The sequence below is a fragment of the Dendropsophus ebraccatus genome, chromosome 5, assembly GCF_027789765.1.
Source record: "Dendropsophus ebraccatus isolate aDenEbr1 chromosome 5, aDenEbr1.pat, whole genome shotgun sequence".
Taxonomy (NCBI): Eukaryota; Metazoa; Chordata; class Amphibia; order Anura; family Hylidae; genus Dendropsophus; species Dendropsophus ebraccatus.
The window spans coordinates 113,780,008-113,805,114 of NC_091458.1; the positions used below are offsets into that span (position 1 = coordinate 113,780,008).

The 25,107-nt window shown below is 40.6% G+C and overlaps 1 protein-coding gene across 1 annotated transcript in view; it reads right to left on the reverse strand.

Annotated features, from left to right (window-relative positions):
• ARHGAP6 (Rho GTPase activating protein 6) overlaps nucleotides 1-25,107 on the reverse strand; it is a 352,127-nt gene that overhangs the window by 14,377 nt on the left and 312,643 nt on the right. Inside the window, exons 3-8 of the mRNA XM_069972958.1 lie at nucleotides 23,718-23,789; nucleotides 14,006-14,262; nucleotides 3,605-3,800; nucleotides 1,870-1,925; nucleotides 652-802; nucleotides 187-335 (exon numbers count right to left, since the gene is read on the reverse strand). Of these exons, the coding sequence (XP_069829059.1) occupies nucleotides 187-335; nucleotides 652-802; nucleotides 1,870-1,925; nucleotides 3,605-3,800; nucleotides 14,006-14,262; nucleotides 23,718-23,789 (881 nt within the window). The remainder of the gene's footprint in view (nucleotides 1-186; nucleotides 336-651; nucleotides 803-1,869; nucleotides 1,926-3,604; nucleotides 3,801-14,005; nucleotides 14,263-23,717; nucleotides 23,790-25,107) is intronic.

Genomic DNA, 25,107 nt, shown 5'->3' on the forward strand with positions numbered 1-25,107 from the left:
ACCACCCAGTTTTGCTCCCAGTTTGTAAGAGGTATTTTCTTATCGCCGATGCTTTAACAATATTGAAAATTGTTATGAATTGTCTTTTCTCCGTGAGTGTTGTTGATTCGATTTATCCGAAACCAAGGTCTAGAAGGTCACATGATATCTTATTTTAATAGAAACTTGAAAATATTGTTCTCCCACCTCTTGCCCTTCTTTATCTTGCCCGTCTTCTGCGTGGCTAGCTACAGTCGACAGGAACTGTAGCAGTCTATGTAGAGTATCACAGTTACAAGGAGGTAGGAGGTAAATGAGGAGCTGCAAAGCTGCCAGCTGATCTTCAAGATCTAACACTGTAAAGATGGATATAAACATGATTAATAAGTGCAAATTATTGTAAATTTTACATTTGTTTTATTTTTCCTGTTATCGTAAACAAGCATAACAAATTACTTATAGTTCATACACAGATGATTTATCAGGCTCTGTTGACATTAGCATTACAGATTATGTTAGTGGACACCTCAACGGAAACTGACAGACCCCATTATACATCATGGTGGTCCAATCTAATATTGCTGGTGTCTGTTATGTGTTGGATCTGACACAGGGATGTGACATTAGTTATAAAATATGGAACGTATAAAAATGGAACATATAAAATCATACTTATGGTATGTATAAAAGGTGTGTAAAGTTCTCTGGTCAGCAGAGGATCAGGCATATCTCTAAGAAATTCCTTTAACAAGGCAGCAACATCATGGACACTGTGTTCCTCTTCTAGAACAACATCAACACCACGATCGAATTCTTCACGAAGCTAGAAAGCATAATGAAAGTCATTTTACAACAAATAACTATCCAGGCATCCTGTAATATGATAGAATCTTAACAGAGGTAGACAATTTACAACAATGGATTAGCCAGCTTGCTTTCACATTTTGAACCAATACGTGTGAATACTTACAATTTGGTTAAATGGGGTAAAACCAAACCCTTGAAACCTAGGTTATCTATTGTAAAATGAAATACTCTATTTACCAAGGGGTAAATTAGAACAATCATTGTAAAGATAAGCTACATGTACTAGAAGAATGCAATTTTGATTGCTTTTAATCCCTAGTTCCAATGAGAAAGAATAGGAACATGCTCGCCAAATCAGGGGTAAATTTGGGGTTACTGGTTTACCCTTTAAAGTAAAGGGAATTATACTATATACAAATCATAGGAAAAATTTGCCAAGATTTAAAGTTAATCTCTTACCTGGAAAAAGAAGCACAAAGCATTGTCTACTCCATCTCTAAAATCCCCAAAGGCTTCTTCCTGTTTGAGCATTTGCTAAGTACTACAATGCCCAGAAAGCACTGCTTTCCCTCAGTTCTGTATCTCAGCCCTCCTACCTTACTTACAACCCCCATAGCACTTCTGCCAGTTCCCCAACCAGAACTGTTGCAGAACTTGCTATTGCACAGCAGGCTCTAAATCTGCAGCACCTGCTGCATTCATTTCCTGGTGGTTATCCTGGCTGTGACACAAATTATCACGAGGAAGCATCCTGTAAACACACCTCATTCTTTCCTAAATGTCTAAAAGCTGGAGTGGCTGTTTAGAGGTAATGACATCACTCAGGGGGCAGGGCTTGAGCTCAAAGACAAGATCCAGTTATTCTGCTGCTGATCAATGTTTGTTCTCGTGGTCAGGACTCCACCAATCACACCAGGTATACATCCAGAAAACACCTTTTTTTTAAATTAACTGACTGGTAAAATTGAGGAACTCAAAAGAAAAGGACATTCACATTTGATTATCCCAAATGTGAAGTTTTTAAAATGTTTTACAACTGTAGTAAAAAAGATGATAAAAACAACAATAATGGCAACACCTTACCTGCCGTACTCTCTTTTTGGAACTTCCAACTCTAAAGATACCAACTGTCTGTAGACCTAAAAAAGAGGATTCTGTAAGTATACATTTAATTTTGTTTATTCTATGATTTAAAATTAGATTAAGGCCATTTTTATTGGATGGCCATTATTTATTGGCAAATAACATCATTTTATAGCAACAAAGGCTATGTTTGCACAATGTAAAAATAAAGGAAAATAACGTCTGTGTTTTGATAATGATGGCCGTAAATAATGATTATGGTTTTTATTTATAGTCCTCATTACCAAAATACAACTGTTATTTCCCCTCATTTTTAAATTGGTTGAACATAACCTAATAATGTAACAAACCTACATAATTACACAAGGCAATATTCTATGGCAGAAACAAACAGCCTTTAGTCTACAGTGCACAGAAATCACCCTCATGGGGAAGAGCGCATGGAAAAATATTAAAACTCTAGGGAATTCCGCCAATTAAACATAGTTTAAAAAAAAAAATTTAAGGGCTCTGGCTAGCTTAAAAATACAAAAAAATTATACTTATCTTCCTCTGATCGGAACAGCAACAGCAGGGCAGTGAGCAGGTGAGTATCACTTCTTTCTTTTTTTTAACACAGCCCAAACCCATAAAAATATTTCTAGTGTGGGACAATACCTTTAAAACATTTTTGTAATAAAAAAAACAAAGTTCTAGTAGCAGGTTTTTTTTTTTAATTCTTTGTTAACATTTTATTTAGGCTTTCTTACCGAAGGTTCTCTCTCATTACAAGTGACTTTTAAATGTACATTTCTACAGTCATCCAATGACTGGCAGCAATAAGGTCTCCAATTAAAGGAATTATATTGAATATGTTTTATTTTAATAACTGCTGTTATGGGTTCACAGTGGAAATTAATTGCTTATTTTGGGTTTCCTTGTTAATGTTATTCCTAGTAATGTAATGGCAGGAATGCACAGCTTGTCATGCAATGAAGAAAACTGTTTACAGTAAGCACTATCCTGTGATAACCAATGCGTAACAAATAGCCTACAATCAGCCACTCGTGCTACAAACAGCTGTAGGAGAAATAATTTATACAACAATAACATAAGGGAAGATAGATAGATAGATAGATAGATAGATAGATAGATAGATAGATAGATAGATAGGAGATAGAGATAGATAGATAGATAGATAGATAGATAGATAGATAGATAGATAGATAGATAGATAGATAGATGATAGATAGATAGATGATAGATAGATAGATAGATAGATAGATAGATAGATAGATAGATAGATAGGAGATAGAGAGAGAGAGAGATAGATAGATAGATAGATAGATAGATAGATAGATAGAGATAGATAGATAGATAGATAGATAGATAGGAGATAGAGAGAGATAGATAGATAGATAGATAGATAGATAGATAGATAGGAGATAGATAGATAGATAGATAGATAGATAGATAGATAGATAGATAGGAGATAGATAGGAGATAGAGAGAGATAGATAGATAGATAGATAGATAGATAGATAGATAGATAGGAGATAGATAGATAGATAGATAGATAGGAGATAGATAGAGAGATAGATAGATAGATAGATAGATAGATAATAGATAGATAGATAGATAGATAGATAGATAGATCGATAGATAGATATTACACACACATATACTATATGCACAAAGCATACTACTTCACCATTAGTCTCCATGTATCCTCTGGAAACATCAGCCTAACACTTACCATTCTTTTCTAAATGTAGACAGCAGCTGTCCACAAGCCTGGGAACTTGTCTGTAGATAGGGTTCAGACTGAGCTTTTTATCCCTTTCCTTCTCTTTCTTACTTTGAGCTTCGGCTGGCAAGGATAGCTGTAGTGCCTCTAGGAGTCGAGACTGACTGTCGTCAAGATCTGTTATAGAGTCCACAGACATTGCGCCCTACAACAGTTTAGACAACAAGACTTATAAAAAACCATTACATCATTTACCATAAGATTTTTTTTTTTTATACAATAACCTCATATATAACCTCAGCATTTTGTTCCTATCTGTATTCCACTCATCCGGCTCCGGGCTTTGAAGTCTGCCCCGCTCTGTAACGCTTCTCCCCAGTTGCTGAAAAAGAGGGATCCAGTCCTGGGATGGATCCAGTCCTTCTCCCAGTTTCCCAGGATTGGATCCATCTTTTCCCAGCACCTGGGGAGGAGCGCACCAACGGAGCAGACTTCAAAGCCTGCAGCCCAATGAGCCGTATACAGATACGAACGAAGCGGTAACATCCTTTTGTACTCTTGATTTTACTGACTTTGGTTGACACTTGTTGTATGTATATGAAGTTATTGTGACCATGTCTAGATGGATGATTTATAGGTCCACTTGCATTGCCCAGTGATTTTGTGCGTTTTTTATCGTTTTGTGATTTCATGTGACATTATAGTCTATTGCACCTTGTTCTCAACTGAACTGAATACAGGTCTCAGCATTCATATATTCTTTATTACAATTGTGTAGCCATTCTCTAATACTTACCTGACCTTGAGCCTTCTTTGCATACATTGTTGCCATGATGATGCTACATAGTGCACAAGCGCTACCTTGGCAACACTGCTATTACAACATTGAGTGCTCGGGCGTAGAAGCCGGATGTGACGTCATGCACCAGCTAGACGCAAATGTCTGGGACCAAGCTGCAGGATACTGGCACAAGCACTGGAGCAGGGCAGGCAGCACTGCCAAAAATCACCCCAGCACAGAGTTCTCCTTTAAGTGCAAAGGGCTTTCCTCTGGAGACAAAGCGATGTCCAGGTCTTTTTTCCAAGTGAAAATATAGCACGGTTTTTCAGGAGAGCATTAGATAACAGGGATTTGTAGATGCAGAACATTCATTTTTGGGGACGTTGAGACAGTGAGTGTAATTTGTCCAACCAGGTAAGACTTAGTAGAAGGGGAAACATTATTTGGATTTTCCTGATGGCTTGTCTACATTGGAAAAGTGAGAGAAAATTAAGTTTATGCCCTGATGTGCTAGGAAGCTAGCAAAAGGAGATGCTATTTAATTCCCTTAGTTGTAGGGCTTAAAGGGGTACTCCAGCGGGGGGGCACTTTTGTGCTGGGACCGGGAAGGAGGTGGCCGAAGGAAAAGCCGTCCACTCACCTCCCCGGTTCCAGCGGCGGGTCCCGCATCGCCGCGCTACGGTGCCCAGTTCCCGGCCGCTTCCAGGTGTCTGACGCGGGCCCGAGACGTGACGTCTCAGGTCCGCTCAGCCACTCAGTGAAGGAGGCAGGATCCGTTTCAAGTCTGCTCTGATCCCGCCTCTGTCACTGAGTGGCTGAGCGGACCTGAGATGTCACGTCACGCCCGCGTCAGACACCCGGAGCGCCGCGATGCGGGACGCGCCGCTGGAACCGGGGAGGTGAGTGGATGTCTTTTCCCTTGGCCACCTCCTCCCCGGTCCCAGCACAAAAGTTCCCCCACGCTGGAGTACCCCTTTAAGTACTGTGACATTTTGGTGCATGGGAGGGAAGACCTCACAGAACCACATTTTTCCTCCCTCAGTAAGCTTCTTTGTGCATGTGCGTAATAAGAGGCTGATGACTTTGTCAAGCATATCCATCTGATTAAGTTAGAGAAGGTGGGCACAACTAATTAAAACTACTGTGTATGGGTGCTACTCATGCTCTGTGCACAGAGTTAGAACCCAGAAAGAAAAGCTAGAACATATAAAAAAAGAATGCACTTTAGGAGTCTGACTCCTGAGGAGCATAACATATGGGGTGTCAGTCTCACTGTCTCACCTGCCTCCCAAAATTGCAGGTTGTATATGTACCATCTTGTGTTATACAGTGGTGTCTTGGATTATGAGCATAATTCGTTCCGGGGCCATGCTTGTAATCCAAATCCACTCCAAAACCAAAGCAAATTTTCCCATAAGAAATCATTGAAATGCAGACAATTGGTTCCACACCCCAAAAATCTTTTTTTATTCCGAATAACATGTAAAACTAATGAAACAGCTGAATATGTCATAATAAAAGTTACTGTACATTATAGCAATTAACATGTGGTGTATAATATATAAGTGCATAAACCTGAAAAACAGCAGAAGTTTGTAGATACAGGATGGAGGTGCAGATCCCCATAATGCAGTAGCGTAGTACAACAGGCTAGAAAAGAGAAGCAGGGCTGCTGTAAGAGGTCTGTGTGGTCACATGACAGCAATGGGGAAGGGACTGTGTTCAGAATGGACCAATCAGGACTGACACGGACTGCAGGGAGCATGAAGGAATGAGCAGGACATATGTGGACACATAAATGCAGCACTTTCTGTCCAGGGAGAGAGGGGTTACAGCTATGAAAAGATTACCTCCACAGTCCTGTCCCCTGATGCAAGCCCCAGCCTGAAGTGGATCTGCTATGATTTGGAAGGTGAGGGACACTTCCTGGGTCAGAGTATAGTGCTTTAGACCACGCTATGTAGACCATACCCCTCCCCCACTCCCCTTCCCACCCAGAGCAATGCTCTTATACCAAGTTACAATTTTGAAAAACTGTGAGCTCTTCTTGCATAACGTTCTTAATCCAAGGTACCACTGTATTTGGGATTATATCTGATTTATATTATTCATCTGATCACTTTCAATTGTGTTGTGGGCCTTAGGTCTCAATGTGCATTATACTCCTTTGCAGTGAGACACATCCTTTATTACCTGGATGATGCCTTGTTTTTTATTTTAAGTGTTTTTAGCCTCTAGTCTGTCATTATAAAGCTATTTTATATTCAGATACCTGGTGTGCATTCTTTTTTATATGCTTTAGCTTTTCTTTCTAAATTGTAAGCGTATCCATCTAGCAAGGTGGATCAGTCTGTGATCTAGACATAGGTTTGGTAAACTGGGCTGTGTCTTGGAGTTGGAGTTAGTTTAGGCTGGAGCCGAAATAAAACAATTTATTTTATTAATTTTTTTTAATTGAGTTTTCATATGAATTATATAAATTCTACTCATCAATATATTTTATGTTTTATCAATGTAAGGACCTTATTTATTAAGAGAAACACTTTCTTACATACATTTAGTAAGAAAGGGTGATACATTTCCTTCATATGTCAGTAATAAAGCACTGGCCCTATTAGATAAGGGTGGTAGGGGAAAAGTTGGTGGTCACTATTTGGTAGTGTGTTTCTGAACTGGAAGAGTCCATTGTGTGGGGGGAGATCTGTGCCGTTCTCTTCCTAAATGTTGCATAATTATATATGAGCAGCAGTGTAATATGAAGATATTCTGAGTAAAATAGAGAAAAAGAAGTAGAAGGAGAAGAAGCCATAAGTAGTGTAGCAGTAAACTCTTTTCTTTAGTGTGCTATAGCTGCTGCATGCCGCGTGTGTTTGTGAAAGAGAAATTAAAGGTGTATTCTGGGCAACAGTGAAAAATCCAGGGGTGAAAGGGGGTGGTGGTATCATAATAAAGAAGTCCTATTTACCCATCCCTGTGCCCCCCCCCCCCCTCCCCACACACAGTACAGCATCACAGCTCATGGTCCTTTCGCGGAGCTCCCAATCCTGAGATGTCACGGCCCTACTTAGAAACGCCTACTCAGCCAATCAGTGAGTGAGATGGGACACAGATGCAGTCACTGACTGGCTGAGCTGGCACTTTCTGTAGGGCTGTGATGGTTCAGGAGCCCAGACAATGACAGAGAGCTGATAAATCTGGGCCTATGCCTGACCTCTATATCTGGCAGTTTGCAGTTTTTCTTTGTGTCTGATGAATAATAGAAACATAGAAGATTATCAGCAGAAAAAGACCATCTGGTCTATCTAGTCTAGTTCTTTAGGACTTGGTGGCTAGACACTAGCTGCATCCATTGCACACTCACTAAGAGGAGAATTTGCTTTATATCTTTGTCTTATTCACTCAGAAGTCACCCCAGGATCATGTAGGACATTAGGTAGAAGCTGCTTAGCCAGATCTACTTTACACTAGTTTGATAAATAACTCCCCTGGTGTCTGACTGGTCATTTATGAAGGAGCTGGAGTCAGAGTTGGTCTCTGATAAAATTCAGGACTTGGAGTCGCAGCTGCGGCTTACCGACAACACAGCCCTGCTGGTAAACCCATGCCCCAAGCAGTTGGGTGCAGAATGAGCAACAGTTTGGTATTTTTCCCTTCCATAAGAATTTGTTAAACATTCGAGTAAAAGCTATGAGAACCGATCGGGGGAGGAAGCATATTTACAGGTAGGGTTTAATCTGAAAAATTGCAGAAAAAAGAAATATGAAACTTGTATTAGCTTTATGTGAAAGGTATAGTTACTGGATGCTTTCCTCTCTAGTATTGCAGTTATGTAATAGTAACACTACATTGTATGATGCACCAGTCATTAATCACCATGAATGCCTAGGAGTGCTAATTCTACATTATCACACTTCACATATGCGTCCATCTGTATACTGTCACAGAACTCGAAAAATCTATCAATGTGTTTTTGTGTGAGTGAGTTCATTTGTAAACCCTCCCAAGGACAGTTCATTGGTAAATAAGGAAGGCGTAGGGCTTGATGCTACTCATCTGCCTTGATTAAGAAAGATAATAGTTGCAATGAATTTTAAGTTCCAAAATATTCACTGTTTCCCACAGCAAGAAGGGGTAATCACAAGCAGCACTTTCTTGGCCAAGTTATGCATTTATTTGATCTGGAACTCAGAATAACTTTGTGGTTTGTTTGTGAGGAAATTAAAGGTCCAAGAAACTTGGGATGCAGATGATGACTGGCAAACAATTAACCATAAAACCGATGTTTGTTCCCACTTATAAACTAAGTATTTATTGAACGTGGTTATTTTACAGCCTGCAGTAATGGCCATGATTGAGTTACACTATCATGTGTGCTGTAAAGACTAGTATTAGTAAATGTACAGGTAAGGCTTCCTTTACAGTTGCCTTAAAGATTTTATTATCAGCCTCCATGGCAGATTCCGTAAAAGAAAAAGGATGGACACCGTGGCAGAAACCTGAAAATCCCTGTTAAAGGGAACCTGTCTTCTAGATGCCTGAATCACTAGTCACTGGGGTGGTCCCCAATGGCTTCTACCTGCTCCACCTTGACTGATAGATCCCTCCATATACACAGACAGGAAGAGATATATCAATCAAAGCTGGTGGGGCAGAGAACATGACAGGTTCTCTTTAAAGTGATACTGTATCCAGCAACCCACATCCTTGTGTCTCCTAAAATGCATCCTATGCCTTGGTAAGAGTAAAAATTATCCTTTAATCTGCAGTAGCCGAGTTAATGAGACGTGGCCTAGGGTGTCTGTGCCCTAGGCCTGTGATGCCTCTTCTCTCTCTCTCCCCCCCCCCCTTAGTCATTAAGAATGTCCCTGGGCAGGATTTCTAATATTTATTGCTTGTCTAGAGAGTGCACATGCCACGTCTCATTGACTCGACTTCTGCAAATGAAAAGATAATGTTTTACCCTAACCAAGGTACCAGGCACATTGTAAAAGACACGACTGGGAAGGACATCGAACAGACAGTACCAGTGGTTTGGGTGGCGGGTTGGTGGTACAGTATCGCTTTAAGGTGAATGGGGGAGGGGGGGTCTGTCACGTGCCATCAATGTATGACATGGAAAGGGACCGGCATTATTTGCATTGTTCTACTCCTAGGGGGGGGGACACGGTGATGTTAGCCTAGCCTAATGAGTAAATATATGTAATTCATTGATTTAAGTGTAGTAATATTTCTGCATACTAGACTGACTGTGACAAGTCCACTGGATATGTCCGTCTATATACATTTGATGGCTACACAAAAATGACTGTGATAACTGTGCTAATACCCGTTACCAATCTGAAAAAGCATAACAGAAATAAAAACCCAAAGACCTGGGTCACAGTGTATGTCGAAATCACATTGATTACCATAGCTATCAATGATCTAAAAAATGCAAATGGAAAAAAATAAAAGTAAATGAAATGGATTTTTAAAGCCTGTTATTAGAAATGCTCAGAACATCTGACATTGCACTCTGGTTTCTGTCACGTATGGTAGCAATTAAAAGCTGACAACTGCACTACCTCATCAAGCTCTATTATTTTATTGCTTCAATATGCGAGGCAAACTGTGAAATTAAGATAAACTCAAGTGATTTCGCAGAAAAATATAGTGTGACTAAATGAGCGCATGATCTGCAGCCAGATTCTGGGCTCATGCTCAATAGCTGGTCGTGTTCTGTGTTGTACTATTCAGGGACAATCTTTAAAGGCATTGCATATTCCAGCTTCAATACGTATAATTTTATCATGAAAAGAGGGTATAGTTGTGAGTTTGGTATTGGTTACAATTTTAGAATCCTTTAGAATATATGCAGTGTTATCAACAGGCTACACACGTACAGCTTCACACGTACTGACTCACAGCGTAAATAACGCTCCAAGGTCGGCTAGGTCCTGGCAGATAACTTTCACTACATGCACACAGCGGTCTGAACGACCGCTGCGTGTATGTAATTCTGCCGGCCACTTAACCCCTTCAGCTGCCGCCCAGCTCCCGCTCTGTATACATTACCAGTCCTCGCTGCACAGGGTCCCGGCCTACTGCTCTCCCGCCCGGCCAATCAGTGGCTGCGGCAGGGCAACACACTGTGCAGTAAGAACAGGTAATGTATACAGAGCGGGAGCCGGGCGGCAGCTGAAGGGGTTAAGCGGCCGGCAGAATTACATACACGCAGACCGCTGTGTGTATGTAGTGAAAGTGATCTGCCAGGACATAGCCAACTCGCAGCGTTATTAACGCTGCCAGTTGGTTCATGTGAAGCTACCCTAAAGCTGGCTGTACACATTAGACATATCTGTGGCCAGCTTCCAATTGGTTGAACATCTAATATGTATGGGGGGCCCTTTAAAGCCTTTACCGATGGCAGATGTTGTGGGAGGAATAGGGATATTGGGCATGTTAGATTTCAGCTGACTGATCCTTTTGTTCTCAATGATATAGGCCACCCCCAAAAAAGTCCAGCAGTAGATTTCTCCCCTATCTCCATTTAGAATACATGCATGCTTCACCAAGCTGAAGGGTCAGGATTGATAGATGTTGCCAACAGCATTCAACTGACAGCTTTTTTTATGCTTATGTCTTTTGAGGTGGACGTCAAATAATGTTGATGACAATTCTTTTCACCACCCTTTCACCATTTTTTGCTATTACATTTATTGGACTTTTCAGTTAAAGACACATCCAAAGGCCAAAACTAGAATAATGTACCAACAGCCATCATGGCACTGACAGGCGGCCAAACAGGAAAATAACGGACGCAGTGCACACCTTGTTTTGCAGAGACTATACCCTTTTTTCTAAAGTCATGCCTCTTAGACAGATGAGGTGGAGAAAGTGTCTAAACTAAAATAAATGTGGTGCACAGCATATAGCAAATATGCCCGAATGTGAAAAGTGATACACTGTGGAATACATAATGTGGACACTGTCATAAAAAAAATCTAAACTAAAGCTTGAGTGTTCATCCTGATCAGTGGAGTCCAGAGCAGCGTAGGAGCTGGGACAATTAGGTGTTACAGAGGGACAGTTCATTTATGGTCACGGTGGCTCTACAGATGGTGCAACACTACAACTCTCATCATAACCTACTGTCTGCACATGATGAGGTTAAGGCTATGTTCACACTATGTATATGTCCGGCCGGACATATACGTGTTAAACTCTGGCCGGTGATTTACGAAAGTTGCAGCAGGCTACGTACGGACCGCGAACTTACGCCCGTAGTCTACTTACACTTCCCGAGCGCCCTACGTAGCGATCTGACAGCGGTCTTTTACTTGGAAATCTTCGGCTACCCCCGGTCACCCCACAGAACCTTTTGGATCGGCAAAGAAAAGTGCAAAAATGAAGAAATCACCACTACGTACGGGACCGCATGTTACGCTACGGGCGTAAGTTACGGCATTTCCGTCCTCAAACATTGGTCTGGTTAATTTTTTATGGCGCTGCGTACGATCCTGGCGTAAGTTCTTACGTAGTGTGAACTGTGCAGCCGTAGATCCTATACTTTCCATTGTACGCAAACTACGTAAATCTCCGGCCGCTTATTCACGGAACGCGCTACGTCCGGAAACTTACATAGTGTGAACATAGCCCCATACTGTTTAGGGTTGGGGGGCACAGTTGGGCAGTTCATTAGAAGCATGGTGGCACAGATTCATAGGGGCATGATGGTACAATTAATTACCTAAATACACTATACACACCTGTTTTCTTTCTGCCAAGTCCAGTGCTGCCATGAAGGTCTTCTCATTTTTTTTTTACTTCCCTGCAGATATAATACCTGCAGGGCCGGATTAAGGTTGGTGGACGCCCCGGGCGACAACCCCCCCCAATAAATAAACTATGCCACGATCTATACAGATGGCAGCTTACTGTAGGCGACTTAGCACAGGCCCTCCTCGCTCCTGGCTGTATTGCTTTGCATCCTCCTCTATTGCGCACGTGATGGTCACTAGAGGCTGCAGTGCAGAGGAAGATGCCAGATCCTAGAGACAGGGGCTCAGTATCAGAGTGTATTCTCACATTGTGTTTGTGTTAATAACGCAATGTGAGAACACAACACTTTCTGTGCTCTGTTGCCAACCGATCTACTAGGGTTCCTGCTGGTGGGGGCCCCTAAGTGGTGGAGGCCCCGGGGCACATGCCCCTGGTGCCCTCCCTTTAATCCGGCCCTGAATACCTGTATACCCTGCAGTCAATTGCTGGCTTCTGGGTCTGATGTCATCTACTGCTGAGGCCAGTGGTTGGTTGCAGGGTATCCAGGCCCTTCATGTCTGCGCCCAGGCAAAGGTAACAAAGAGGATGGGAGTGGAAGCATGGGACATAGCATTGTTAAAACAAATGAGTGCACCGATTAATTTTTTATTTTATGAAAATTTCAGACTGTCATATCTTTTTAGCTAATTCAGACAACTGCTTAAAGGGAATCTGTCAGCTGCAATCCATGTTCCAAACTGCTGACACTGTTAGATAGCTGTTAGGACAAGGAGACACATGGTGCCCTTCACATATCTGTCTGTGCTTCCACATTTTATAAAAATGCTTTTAGTCTAGGATGAAGAATCAAAGAGATTTTCCCGAGCTCCTGGCTGTAACCAGCCACACACACACCCTTCCATACTTGACCTCGCTTCGGGCTCAGCTTCCATGTGTCAATCGGACAGGGAAATGGGAGAGAAAAGGCATTACAGCTTGTAGCAGATAAGGAGATTGGAAAGGTCTCTTTAACTCCTTATACAAGAGAATAAAAGCTTTTTCTACCTCCGAGAAGAACAGATGGATATATGAGATCAGAGGGAAAATGTGGCAGTGTTTGACAATAGAAGAAGCTAGTACAGCAGTTAAGGGTCCTAAGACATCTAAACAGCAAACACCTGTCCAAAAAAAGACTGGAAAAAATCTTTATGGCAGCCTAGGCCATATAGAGCAGAAAATAAAAATGACCCACAGTTCTTGGGATAGGGTTTTTGCTGTTGGGAAAGGATAAACTTTTGCGCCAGGGACAATGGACCCTTAGTTACGGGTGTCCTGGCAGACTCAGCTTAGTTTTAGGCTTAGGGGTGAGACTGAAAACTGAAGGATTTATGGATTATTTTAAGATATAGATAATAAAATAAAACTTTACATTTTTTCTCTTGTAAACTATATAGAGGGCTCATAAGTATTAGAATTATAGGAAGGTTGATCGGCGAAACTTCTTTCCATAAAACAATATTTTGTATTTTGTACAATTTCTTGTATTACGTTTTAGCGTGATAGGAAAATAAATGAGCATCCCAAAACCAATAACCAACATGACTGTGACAGGCTGAGAATTAACAATGTTATTTCAAAGATATAAATCTATTTCTGAAATATTATGAACTGACATCTTGTTACATTCTCCAGGCCTGCAATTTGTAACTTTCACTGATATGAAATCTCTAATAGAGAAAAATGTAAAAGCGACAAAGAGCAAAAAGTTAAACAGAGCGTTTGGCAAACTCAATTTATAGAAAAATAAATCAGTTATTTTGTATTTTCATTCTACGACATTTACAGAACAATAACTTGTTGCCAGTCACATGACCACGTAGGTAACTCACCCTCCTGCGTGCTCGAGGTGCTGCCTCTGGTGTATTGGGAGATGTGGATTCATTTGGTGTTTCTGAAGTGGAGCTTAGAGATGAATTACTACTAGAAAGTTCTTTATTCTGTCTTCTAGATCCAAATGGCAGGATGGATGTAACAAAGTCAGAGACCTCCTTCTGCTCGTCCTTTTGTGAATCTTGCTTTAGCTTGTGAGCCCTGTCATTGGCGATAACTTGTGATAATGGCATTCCAAATGCCTGCGGTAAGAATTCTAAAGAAAAGAAAAGAATAGACATCATCACATATGATATCATTTCCACTAATAAAATGTCCATTAGCTGTTCACAGACTCAAATATTTAATCATATATTACTCTGGAAATTCCAGTATGACTGTCTTTAGTGCTCTCATAAAACTGCACGGGAGAGAATATTTTGCAGTGCCGTACACAATTTATATAGGGCATAAAAGCTAAGTAACCAACAAATTATGATTGAAAAGCCAATTGTCGGCATCTGCTAATGTTGGTGGAGTTTGGATTGATAACCTTGACGCTTAGCACCAACATATTGCACGGCACCGTACACAGATTGGCATCACATTCATTAGGGCCCTATTCCACCGGACGATTATCGTTCGCATAATCGTTAACGATTAACGGTCTCAAACGATCGCTATTGCGAAAGACCTGAAAACGTTCACTCATTTCCATGGAACGATAATCGTTACTTATGATCGTATTTGCGATAGTTTTTTCTTCGCTATTTCTTCACTATTGCGTTCGTATCTACTGCGAACGACCGAACAACGTCTTATTCAATGCGAATGATTTGCGAACGAGCAACGATTAAAATAGGTCCAGATCTTATGAAGCGATCAACGATTTCTCCTTCGGTCATTAATCGTTAACTGCATTTCAACCGAACGATTATCGTTTAGATTCAAATGATTTAACCATAATCTGAACGATAATCGTCCGGTGGAATAGGGCCCTTAGTCCATGCCTCTAGTGGGGGCCACAAATTAATTTACTATCAGCATACTAGGGCCTGTCAGATTACAATGTGGAAGCAAATACATGGAGGAAACTCCTGATGAAATTCCTACTTGGGTCCTTGGCGCCCTAAGGCATTAGTGCTGCCATACTTTATCAAGTTGTTATAAAAGAGAATAGTTTTTCCTATTATGAGTGACAGCTGCATTCCACAAGGTTGCAAGTAACTTCATATATATTGAGGAGCAAGGACTAAGCTGTTCATATGGAAAACCAGGTTCGCACTGAGCGCTCAGTGGATCTCAATAGGCTGTATACATTAAGAAAGACCAGTATCCAGATCAAAGATAAGCTGCCAGAGGTTGGATAATCCGATGGCTTATTGTAAAGTACAGCAGCATGTTTTGGTCCCAAACGTGGACCTTCATGAGGCATACCAAACAGTATCATTCCCTCTTTCAATATATATGCACAAACAGCAGTGACCCTTTGTCACATTAAAAACATAAGTCACACACCCACATTACAAACAGCAGCAATATCAAGTCATATAATACGGAATATTGTAAAAATAAAATAGATAGTAAATATACGAACATGGCAAGTTGTAGACATCATAGCATTCCTACGCCATAGTAGCTCAAGGTATATGATTGTAAAGTGGTGGGAAACATGTATTTAAAACTAACCAAGCTCTCCATAATTCTGTAAATGACATAATGCGAAATGTCCAGCACTAGTGCTATGTTGCCATCTGCGCTATCCACAAATGTAGCACCAAAAAGGAGTACAGAATGCTTTGTAGGCCAAAAATGTCCTTATATGTCGGACAATAAAATTAAGGCTCCAGAGCATGAATTTATGGTGCAAGTGTACCTATATGTGATGATGAGTGTGATCCCTTACTTTTATGCCTTGGCCTGGATAACCCCTTTAAAAGCTCCAGAGTGGCCCACAAGTCAAGGTCATGGCAAATATTTGAGTATAGGACTGTGACAAGATTAACCATTATTGTCCTGTTGTACAAATATTCCTTGTGTTCAGAATTTTACTAGCGGATAATGTGTTTGTCTTTTTTTTCTATTTCAAAATGTATCAGGTATGTTTCCAAATAAAAGCATTAAAGTCCAAAAAAGATCAAATGTATTAGCTTTTTGGGTAGGACAAAATTATACTGACCTTTTGGCCTTGGTATGACTATGTCTTACGAAACTGAATATGTTTATGGGATTTTTTCTCTTGAATCATTCCACATTTTTTGACCCATTCCAGCTTCCTGTCTCTTAATTTCCCCCTCTATAGCCCTTTGTTTTGTGTGAGAATAGTAGGCAGGGTGAGAGGGCTGGGATGGAAAACGAAAGGAAAGCAATGCATCCTGGGAATTGTAATACTGAACAACTGCTCAACACTTCTTATTTTATGCCCATTGTAACCACTGATCAGGCAAGTTTTGCAGGTCAACTGGAATCCTTTAAAAGAAGCCTTTCCACTTGTCAATTATTGTTAACAAAGCATTCCCAGTTTTCATGGGAGATGTTCTGACAGTAAAAGATTATTTTTTTGTGGCTGCATAACAGATGTGATCAGCGATTAAGGTATTTGCTCATTTTTTGGCTGATCATGGGGCATTTTACATGGTCAACTTTGTCCTACCTATGCTGGTGCAGGTAAAATTTAATTTAGTGTGTAAAACTGACCCGGGCCTACAGCCAAAATGAGCCGGTGTACAGTAATTGCAAAAACAATGAGAGTATTTAAAGTTAATGACAATGGATAAAGCGATTGGTGGCTAATAAAAACCGGCTTTCACACCTTAATGTACTGTAGGTCACGGAACTTTGAAAACAAAAAGACATATTTGTGTAGCTTCAAGAAACTTGCGTTGTATGGAAGAGAGAAGAGAGACAATGAGAGGAGGTCAGAAGTGACAGTAGAAAAACAATCTCCACCTCTGATAACACCCACACAGGCTAAGATTTCTAACAACTGCCCTAATTGAGGTCTATAGCCTATGATAGAAACCATAAAGCCAGTGGTTGGGTAAAGCTAGTTTGCTCCTCGTTCCTCGCTCACTATTACACGCAACGGCATCGAGCAGGTAAGTGCAGGGGAGGCCGCAGGAAGGTGTGTGTGGGGGGGCTGCCTGGGTGATCGCTAGATCGTGCGGGCAGCCCATAGAGGATAGCGGCGGTTTGCTGCCACTGCTCCTATTCCACAAAGCGATGGCAACAGATCGCTGCTATCACAGTTGTTTGTCTTTCAACATATTGAATGACAAACTACAGCAATGATCAGCTGACATGTCGTCTGATCGTTGCCTTCTATTACAGGGGACGATTATCGGCCGAATGCGGCCGATAATCATTCCGTGTAAAAAACCTTTAGATGTGTTTGTCAGTAGTAACATGAGAATTCTACACAGAATTCTTTGTTATCTTTATGTTGTCTTCTTTTGTACATTAAAGTCCCTTTTACGCAGGCAGATTACCGGCAATGACCGTTCCTAGAATTACTCATTCGACCACTAATAGTCCCATATAAAAGTGACAGCAATTAGCCGACGAGCGAGAAAACTGGATATTTTGACCGGCTATAACATTTATTGTAATCAGTCACACATGTCAATGTGTAAACTGGAGACGTGCGACTGATAACAATGAATGTTAATGGCCACACAGATGACACAGCAATTAATCATACCTTGATCTCACTGATTGGCGCTCATCTGCATCCTTGGACGGCCCCTTATTGGGTTGGGTAATAGAGTAACCCAGCCTCTTTCCTGCAAAAGCAGCACCACCCCTGTCATCAGTTTGTGTGCTGTATTACAATTTAGCTTATTTGCTTTAATGGAACTGAGCTCCAAAACCTACACACAAACTGAGAACAAGAAGAAAGTGGTCATGTTTTTATAAGCCTGATTAACCCCCTTATTTGTTTATTTCCTATTGTCTAGACTATATGAGTAATAACTTATTCAGTAATATTATATAGCAATGACTAATAAGTATTGACATGGTTTTTAAGATGATAAATATGACATCTATTTTCCATCTTTTTGCAGATTATAATGGATTGTAAACTGCACATAATGCTATATTGTTTTATATTAAAGGGGTATTCCGCTCAAACATAACTTTTCATATGTTGCTGCCCATGATGAGACTAACAATTCATTCCATACTTGTTATTATCTATTCAGTCTCCCTTCCCCAGTTCTGAGCTGCTGCTTTTAGCTGAAGACACAAAAAACTGTGTCAGCCTTTCTCTCAGTCTCCCCCTCCTTCCCCCCTCCCTTTTGAGATGGCTCATGTAAACAAGTCGCTATCTTCAACTTTGTAGCAGCTTTGTATTGCAGCAACTTGACCTCAGTTTAACCTTTCCTGTATTACAAAGAAGCTACAAAGTTGCAGATAAAGCCGGCCAGGGACTTGTTTACATCAGCCATCTCGGGAGGAGGGGGAGACGTGGAGAAAAGCTTACACTATGGGGGAGATTTATCAAAGGGTGTTAAATTTAGACTGGTGCAAACTTGCCACAGCAACCAATCACAGCTCAGCTTCCAGCTCTGGTGAAAGGAAAGAGGAGCTGTGATTGGTTGCTGTGACCAGTTTGCACCAGTCTAAATTTTACACCATTTGATAAATCTCCGCCATAGTCTCTTCAGCAGACTATGGCTATGGCTGTATCCCAGTTTTCCAGGCGGTCCTCTGGCTGTATCCACCCTCTCCACGGAGGCTGCAGACAGCGGCAATCAGACGCCGAGAGTTCAAGTTCATACGAACCCGAACCTCGGCAGGTCTGCTCATCTCTACTGATATCAGCACTGGGAGACACAGGGAGCTATTGTCTGTGCACTTAACAATTTTACAAAAAAGTAGCCAGCCCCTTCAAAGGCTTTGCTTCATTACAGGGACGCAGATAACTGTAAGAGGTGTGTCCCCACTGCTGGTCTAAAGGGTTATTCCAATCTCATAAAAACATGGCAAACATGTTCCCTGAACAGTTGATAAAAATAGTGACAGGGTATCTGCGGTGACAATGTGGTAGTCCTTTCTTTCTGAGGATCTGGAGGGTCCCTTTTAGTGAGGTTTCCCGAATATTCATGAAACGTATGAAAACAACTCTCAATAAAACAGCCAAACCATTGTAGTTACAATGTGGAGCTATTACAGAGTAATGTTTTGTTCAACAGCTATTGTTGTCACAGTGTAAAAAAATTCCAAAATTTCAAATTTTAAAAAGTGTATATCGGTCAATCATTCCGTTATCACCCTGGACAGCAGTGGACGTTGGTGGATCAGCAGAATAGCACAGCACCCACACACTAGGATACCAATGTGTTAACTTCACCCACAGTACCCACAGACTGGTTTGAATGGACACTGTCTTCACAGCACCCACAGACTGGATTCAGTGAACACTGACCACTTCTCCCACACTGTAAGCTAACGTGTGTCTGCCATTGCAGACATAATGTTTAGCAAATTTTTAACAAATTGCGTGGGATTTGCTTCACAGAACAAAGCAAAATGACAGCGCTATTCGCAGCGAATCTTGCTTCGCACATCTAACATTTTAATCCCTCTTTCAGACCTTATGTAGTTTTTCTATAAACATAAAAGTGCAGTGAATGGAAATGATTTTGTTATCATTTTACTTATTTATGTAAGAAATGCAAACAGCGCACAAGATAAGTCCTAAAAACAAAAATAACATTGAATATGAATTATGCCACATCTACAAAGGTAGATGATCATCTACAATGATAACTCCCTGGAACAGTTCTGTGCAGTGTTGCAGAACATTGAACAGATAATGATAAAATGCTATAATAAAGGGTTATTTAAAAAAGTAGAAAAAATACATATGAGATCACGTACGTTACTATAGCAAAAGAGAAAAGGATAAAAAAGAAATTCCAAGAGAGAAAGCTCCAAAGAATAGTTGAAATATTGAAAATGTCTCATTCTTACATTTATTCCTAAACCTAAAATAATTGTTTTTCACACTGAGTAAAAGTAGCAGAATTCCGCGTGGAGCCCCCCCACCACGGACTCCACTCGGAATCCCGCCTGCCTCAGTGTGTCAATGCGATGCCTCACGTGCGCCTTTACTCTCCGCTTAAAGAATTGACATGTCAATTCTTTGAACAGAGAGCATTGAAGAGCAGAAGCGCCCACGAGGCATTGCATTGACACACTGAGGCAGGCGGGATTCCGAGTCGGCGACAGGGGGTCCGCACGGAATTCCGCCACTTTTACTCAGTGTGAACAGACCCGAACTGTAAATTGCTTGTGGCTTCTTTGTACCTTTTGTTTCCTACAGGTTATATCGATGGTTTATTACTGATAATGGAGGAGAAAAGGCAAGCATTGGACTTTCTGTTACTGAAGGTACCAGGTCCTAGTTATCTTCTCATTTCTGACACTGATTACATGATGTAATCATCATTCCTGTCTAATATGCCAATGTCTAGATACAAACTCTGCACAAAAGATTGCCTTCCATGGCCCAGAGTCATCAATCTGAGACAAAACTTGACTGGCCACACTTTACCTCCTGTCTCTCTCCCCGTACCTTATAGATAATAAGCACTCTCCCCCCATGTACCAGTCTGCCATTTGCCTTCATGCAATGTGTCCTGATCTTGTATTGTTCCTGTTTGTTACCCCTATCTATTGTATAGCGCTCTGGAAGTAAGGACGCTTTATAAATAAATTAATAATAATAATAATAATAATAATAATAATAATAATAATAAATCCAAATCTTTCTCAGACAAATAGCAACCAATTACCACCTGTATATAATGAACACAGAAAGGGTAAAACAGCCACTCTGCAGTGCATTCATTTTTCTTGCCAAAATACTTTATGGTCAGGTTATAGGCAGGGGTCACATACTGAAGTTTTGGGTTTTGCAGTTACATTGCAGTCTTTAGCTTCTTAAAGGGGTACTTCGGCACTTTTGATATTGTGCTTCCCTTATATAAAACTTAATAGACATCTTATTCAGTTTTTCAGTGTGTTATTTAGACCTGCAGTTTCTGCAGATGAAGCACATGAAAAATATCACTAGTAAAAATAACAAAAAGTGCCCCACAAAACTTAAGTATAGTACTTCACTGAAAAAAGCATTTAGTTTTCAGCAGTATATTTTCTCTGCAGTTAAAATGTAGAAAAAGCACAGCATGAGAACCCAGCCTTAGCTTTCGTAATGTAATACAACTTATCAATGACTTGAATGACTAAAGATACAGAATAAACAGTATAAGCTAAATATATACACTCTACTGTTTTTTTACAGAATAATACTAATATATATATATATCTATCTATATATATGTATATATATATATATATATATATATATATATATATATATATATATATATATAAATTCAGTTATTCTAGATTTACCTACCACATCTGCTGGAAGTTTGTTCCAAGCATCTACTACAATACAACAATACTTCTTCCTTTATTTATATAGTGTTTGCCTCTGACTGGCTCCATTTGCCTTTTATCTTCTTACTAACCCACCACAGCAATAGTTTTTCACTCCTTGCCTTCTAAGATCAATAATGTTTTTATTTTTCCATCAACTGAAATGTATGAGGACTTTTTTTTTTTTTTTTGTAACAAGTTGGACTTTTTAATGTCTTCACATTTTTACCATATAATGTTTTGATAAACAAAATAAATTGTTGGGTGAAATTGAAAAAAGAAATGGTGTAAATCTCAACATGTGGTAAGAATAGCCTGTTAAAGGGGTACTCAGGAAGGAAAAAAATGTTTTCAAACCAACTAATAATAATACGAGAAAGTTATACAGATTTTAAATTTACTTGAATTTACTAAACTCAAGTCTTTCAGTACTTATCAGCTGCTGTATGTCTTGCAGGAAGTGGTCTATTCTTTCTAGTCTGACATGGTGAGCACTAGTGCCACCTCTGTCTGTGTCAGGAACTATCCAGGGAAGTAGCAAATCCCCATAAAGAAAACCCTTCTGGTCTTGACATGACAGTTCCTGACACAGACAGAGGTGGCAGCAGAGGGCATCATGTTAGACTGGAAAGAATACATCGCTTCCTGCAGGACATACAGTAGCTGATAAGTACTGGAAGGCTTTGGCTTTCTTTATTAGAAGTAGTTTACAAAGCTGTATAACTTTCTGCCACCAATAGATTTTAAAACTATTTTTACCCGGTGTACCCCTTTAGTTTTTTTCCTAGGGGTAAGCGCTATTACAATAATACCAAATTTATATAGTTGAGCGTGTGAGCTGTACATTTTATTGATCAAATAAGGCAATTCTAACAACCTAATACAATTGGACATATTTCACATGCAGCAATACTAATCATCGTAGATTTATCTATGTAGAAAGTTGGGGAAAGGCGGATCTCAGCAATGTCCCTGGGCTAAATTATGACCTCTTTTCGCCATATGAATCCTGTGCATGCACACTGCATCATGAAGCCTTGCCTGTGCCGCCTCAGGATTTATATGGTAGCAGGGACAATAACCTCTAACCCTGGGGCATTACTTAAATATGGGGAGGAAGCACAAAGAGGCTTTGCTGCCCTAGACCCTGTCTCTTTTACCCCAGAGCCAAAATAATTAGTCTGTTTTTTTTTTAAAATAATGGCACCCACAAGATTTCTGCAAAGAGTGATGTACTTCTTTTATTATCAAGGATTACCTACACAAAGATACCAGCAGTTTGGGGTGGGTTATGAGGCGACACAGATTTGCTTTAAAGCGACTCTGTACCCACAATCTGTTCCCCCAAACCACTTGTACCTTCAGATAGCTGCTTTTAATCCAAGATCTGTCCTGGGGTCCGTTCGGCAGGGGATGCAGTTATTGTCCTAAAAAACAACTTTTAAACTTGCAGCCCTGTGTCAAATTGGTGTGACCTAGAATGCCTGTTCATTAGGCTTGCACCACTTCTCCGTCCCTCCTCCCCTCCCTCTTCATCATTAGGAATGCTTCAGGCAGGTTTTCTCCTATTCACATGTGCTGGATCGTTAAGACTCCTGTGCAGCGTTCAGACAAGGGAGGAATAGGAGACATTCTGCCAGGGCCATTCCTTAAGGTGAAGAGGGTGGGGAGGAGGGATGGAGAGGCAGTGCAAGATAATGGCACACACAATCTAGGCCACACCAATTTGACACAGGGCTGCAAGTTTAAAGGTTGTTTTTTAGGACAATAACTGCATCTCCTGCCGAACAGACCCCAGGAAAGATCTTGGATTAAGAGCAGCTATCCAAGGGTACAAATGGTTTGGGGAGGGCAGATGGTGGGTACAGAGTTGCTTTAAGTGCCTTAGGATAAGTAACAGACCGCATGATTGCCTTAGGCTGGTTTCACACTAGGTATATTTCAGTCAGTATTGTGGTCCTCATATTGCAACCAAAACCAGGAGTGGATTAAAAACACAGAAAGGCTCTGTTCACACAATGATGAAATTGAGTGGATGGCCGCCATTTAATGGCAAATATTTGCTGTTATTTTAAAACAACGGCTGTTATATTGAAATAATGGCCGTTATTTACTGTTATATGGCGGCCATCCACTCAATTTCACCATTGTATGGACAGAGCCTTTCTGTGTTTTTAATCCACTCCTGGTTTTGGTTGCAATATGAGGACCACAATACTGACTGAAATATACGTAGTGTGGACCCAGCCTTAAACAGTAAATATGCAGCAATATGCTTAATACCTTTGTCTTTGTTTTTCTCCTTCCCCAAAGAATCCAGTTTCTTTCGTAAAGATTTTTTCCTCTTTTGACCATCTGAAAAAGAGACAAAATATAATTAAGGTGTCTTATCAATGTAATATAGCAGTTCAATGCAAAATAGAATTGAATGTGTTACTATTAGTGAAAAACATTTGGGATTGTGTAAAATTCTAGGAAATTCATTATTACGAGAAGATAATAGTGTAAAATCTCTCAGGAATTAAGAACAACATTCAAGATGAACTTAAAGGGGTTGTCCAGCGAAAATCTTTTTCTTTCAAATCAACTGGTGTCAGAAAGTTATATAGATTTGTAATTTACTTCTATTAAAAAATCTCAAGTGTTCCCGTACTTATCAGCTTCTTTATGCCCTACAGGAAATGTTGTTTTCTTTTCAGTCTGACGCAGTGCTCTCTGCTGACATCTCTGGCCGAGACAGGAACTGTCCAGAGCAGTACTGGTTTTCTATGGGGATTCATAAAAAATAGTAGTGACTAAATCCCATACCGCAAAGGGACCTTGCTGGGGGCGGGCACACAGCTCCCAGACAAGCCCCGCCCCGGACGGATTTTATTGACTGCTCCACTCCTGGCTTCCTATCAGTCAAAATCAGACCCTGCCGGACCCCCTACCCTAATCCGAGCGTTTAGTATAAGGGTTAGGGTTGGGGGTCGGCTTAGGGTTACGTCCCACGGATTTCTCATGTCTAACCCTCCCCACAGCCCCAACCCTAACCCTAACCCTCCTGATTAGCACCAACCCTGAGGGTTATGGTTAAGGTTGTTGTGTGGGAAGGGGAAAGTTAAATGTTTGGAGTAACCCTAATCCCACCCCCAACCCGGGGTCGGGGGTCCGGCAGGGTCTGATTTTGACTGATAGGAAGCCCGGAGTGGAGCAGCCAATGAAATCCGGCCGGGGCGGGGCTTGTCTGGGAGCTGTATGCCCACCCCCAGCAAGGTCCCTTTGCGGTATGGGATTTAGTCACTACCCATATAAAATCGAGACAGAGTTCCTGACTCAACCAGAGATGTCAGCACTGCGTCAGACTGTAACAGACACCTCTGTTACACTGTCAGCCTGGAAATAAAAATAAAAATGTTTTTCATGAAGATGCTGGATTACAGAGCAGCGCTCCGTGCTGTCAGTTAATCAGGGCAACACCTAGAGGATTCAGCATGGATCATAACCCACAACCAGCATATGTTCATACATTGTTTTTTAAGGGCAAAAATATCACCATGTTTTGATAATTATACAATAATACGGCCAGAATTTTATATATATATACATATATATATATATATATATATATATATATATATATATACATACACATACATATATTAAAATATGGCAGCATTTATGCCCAATG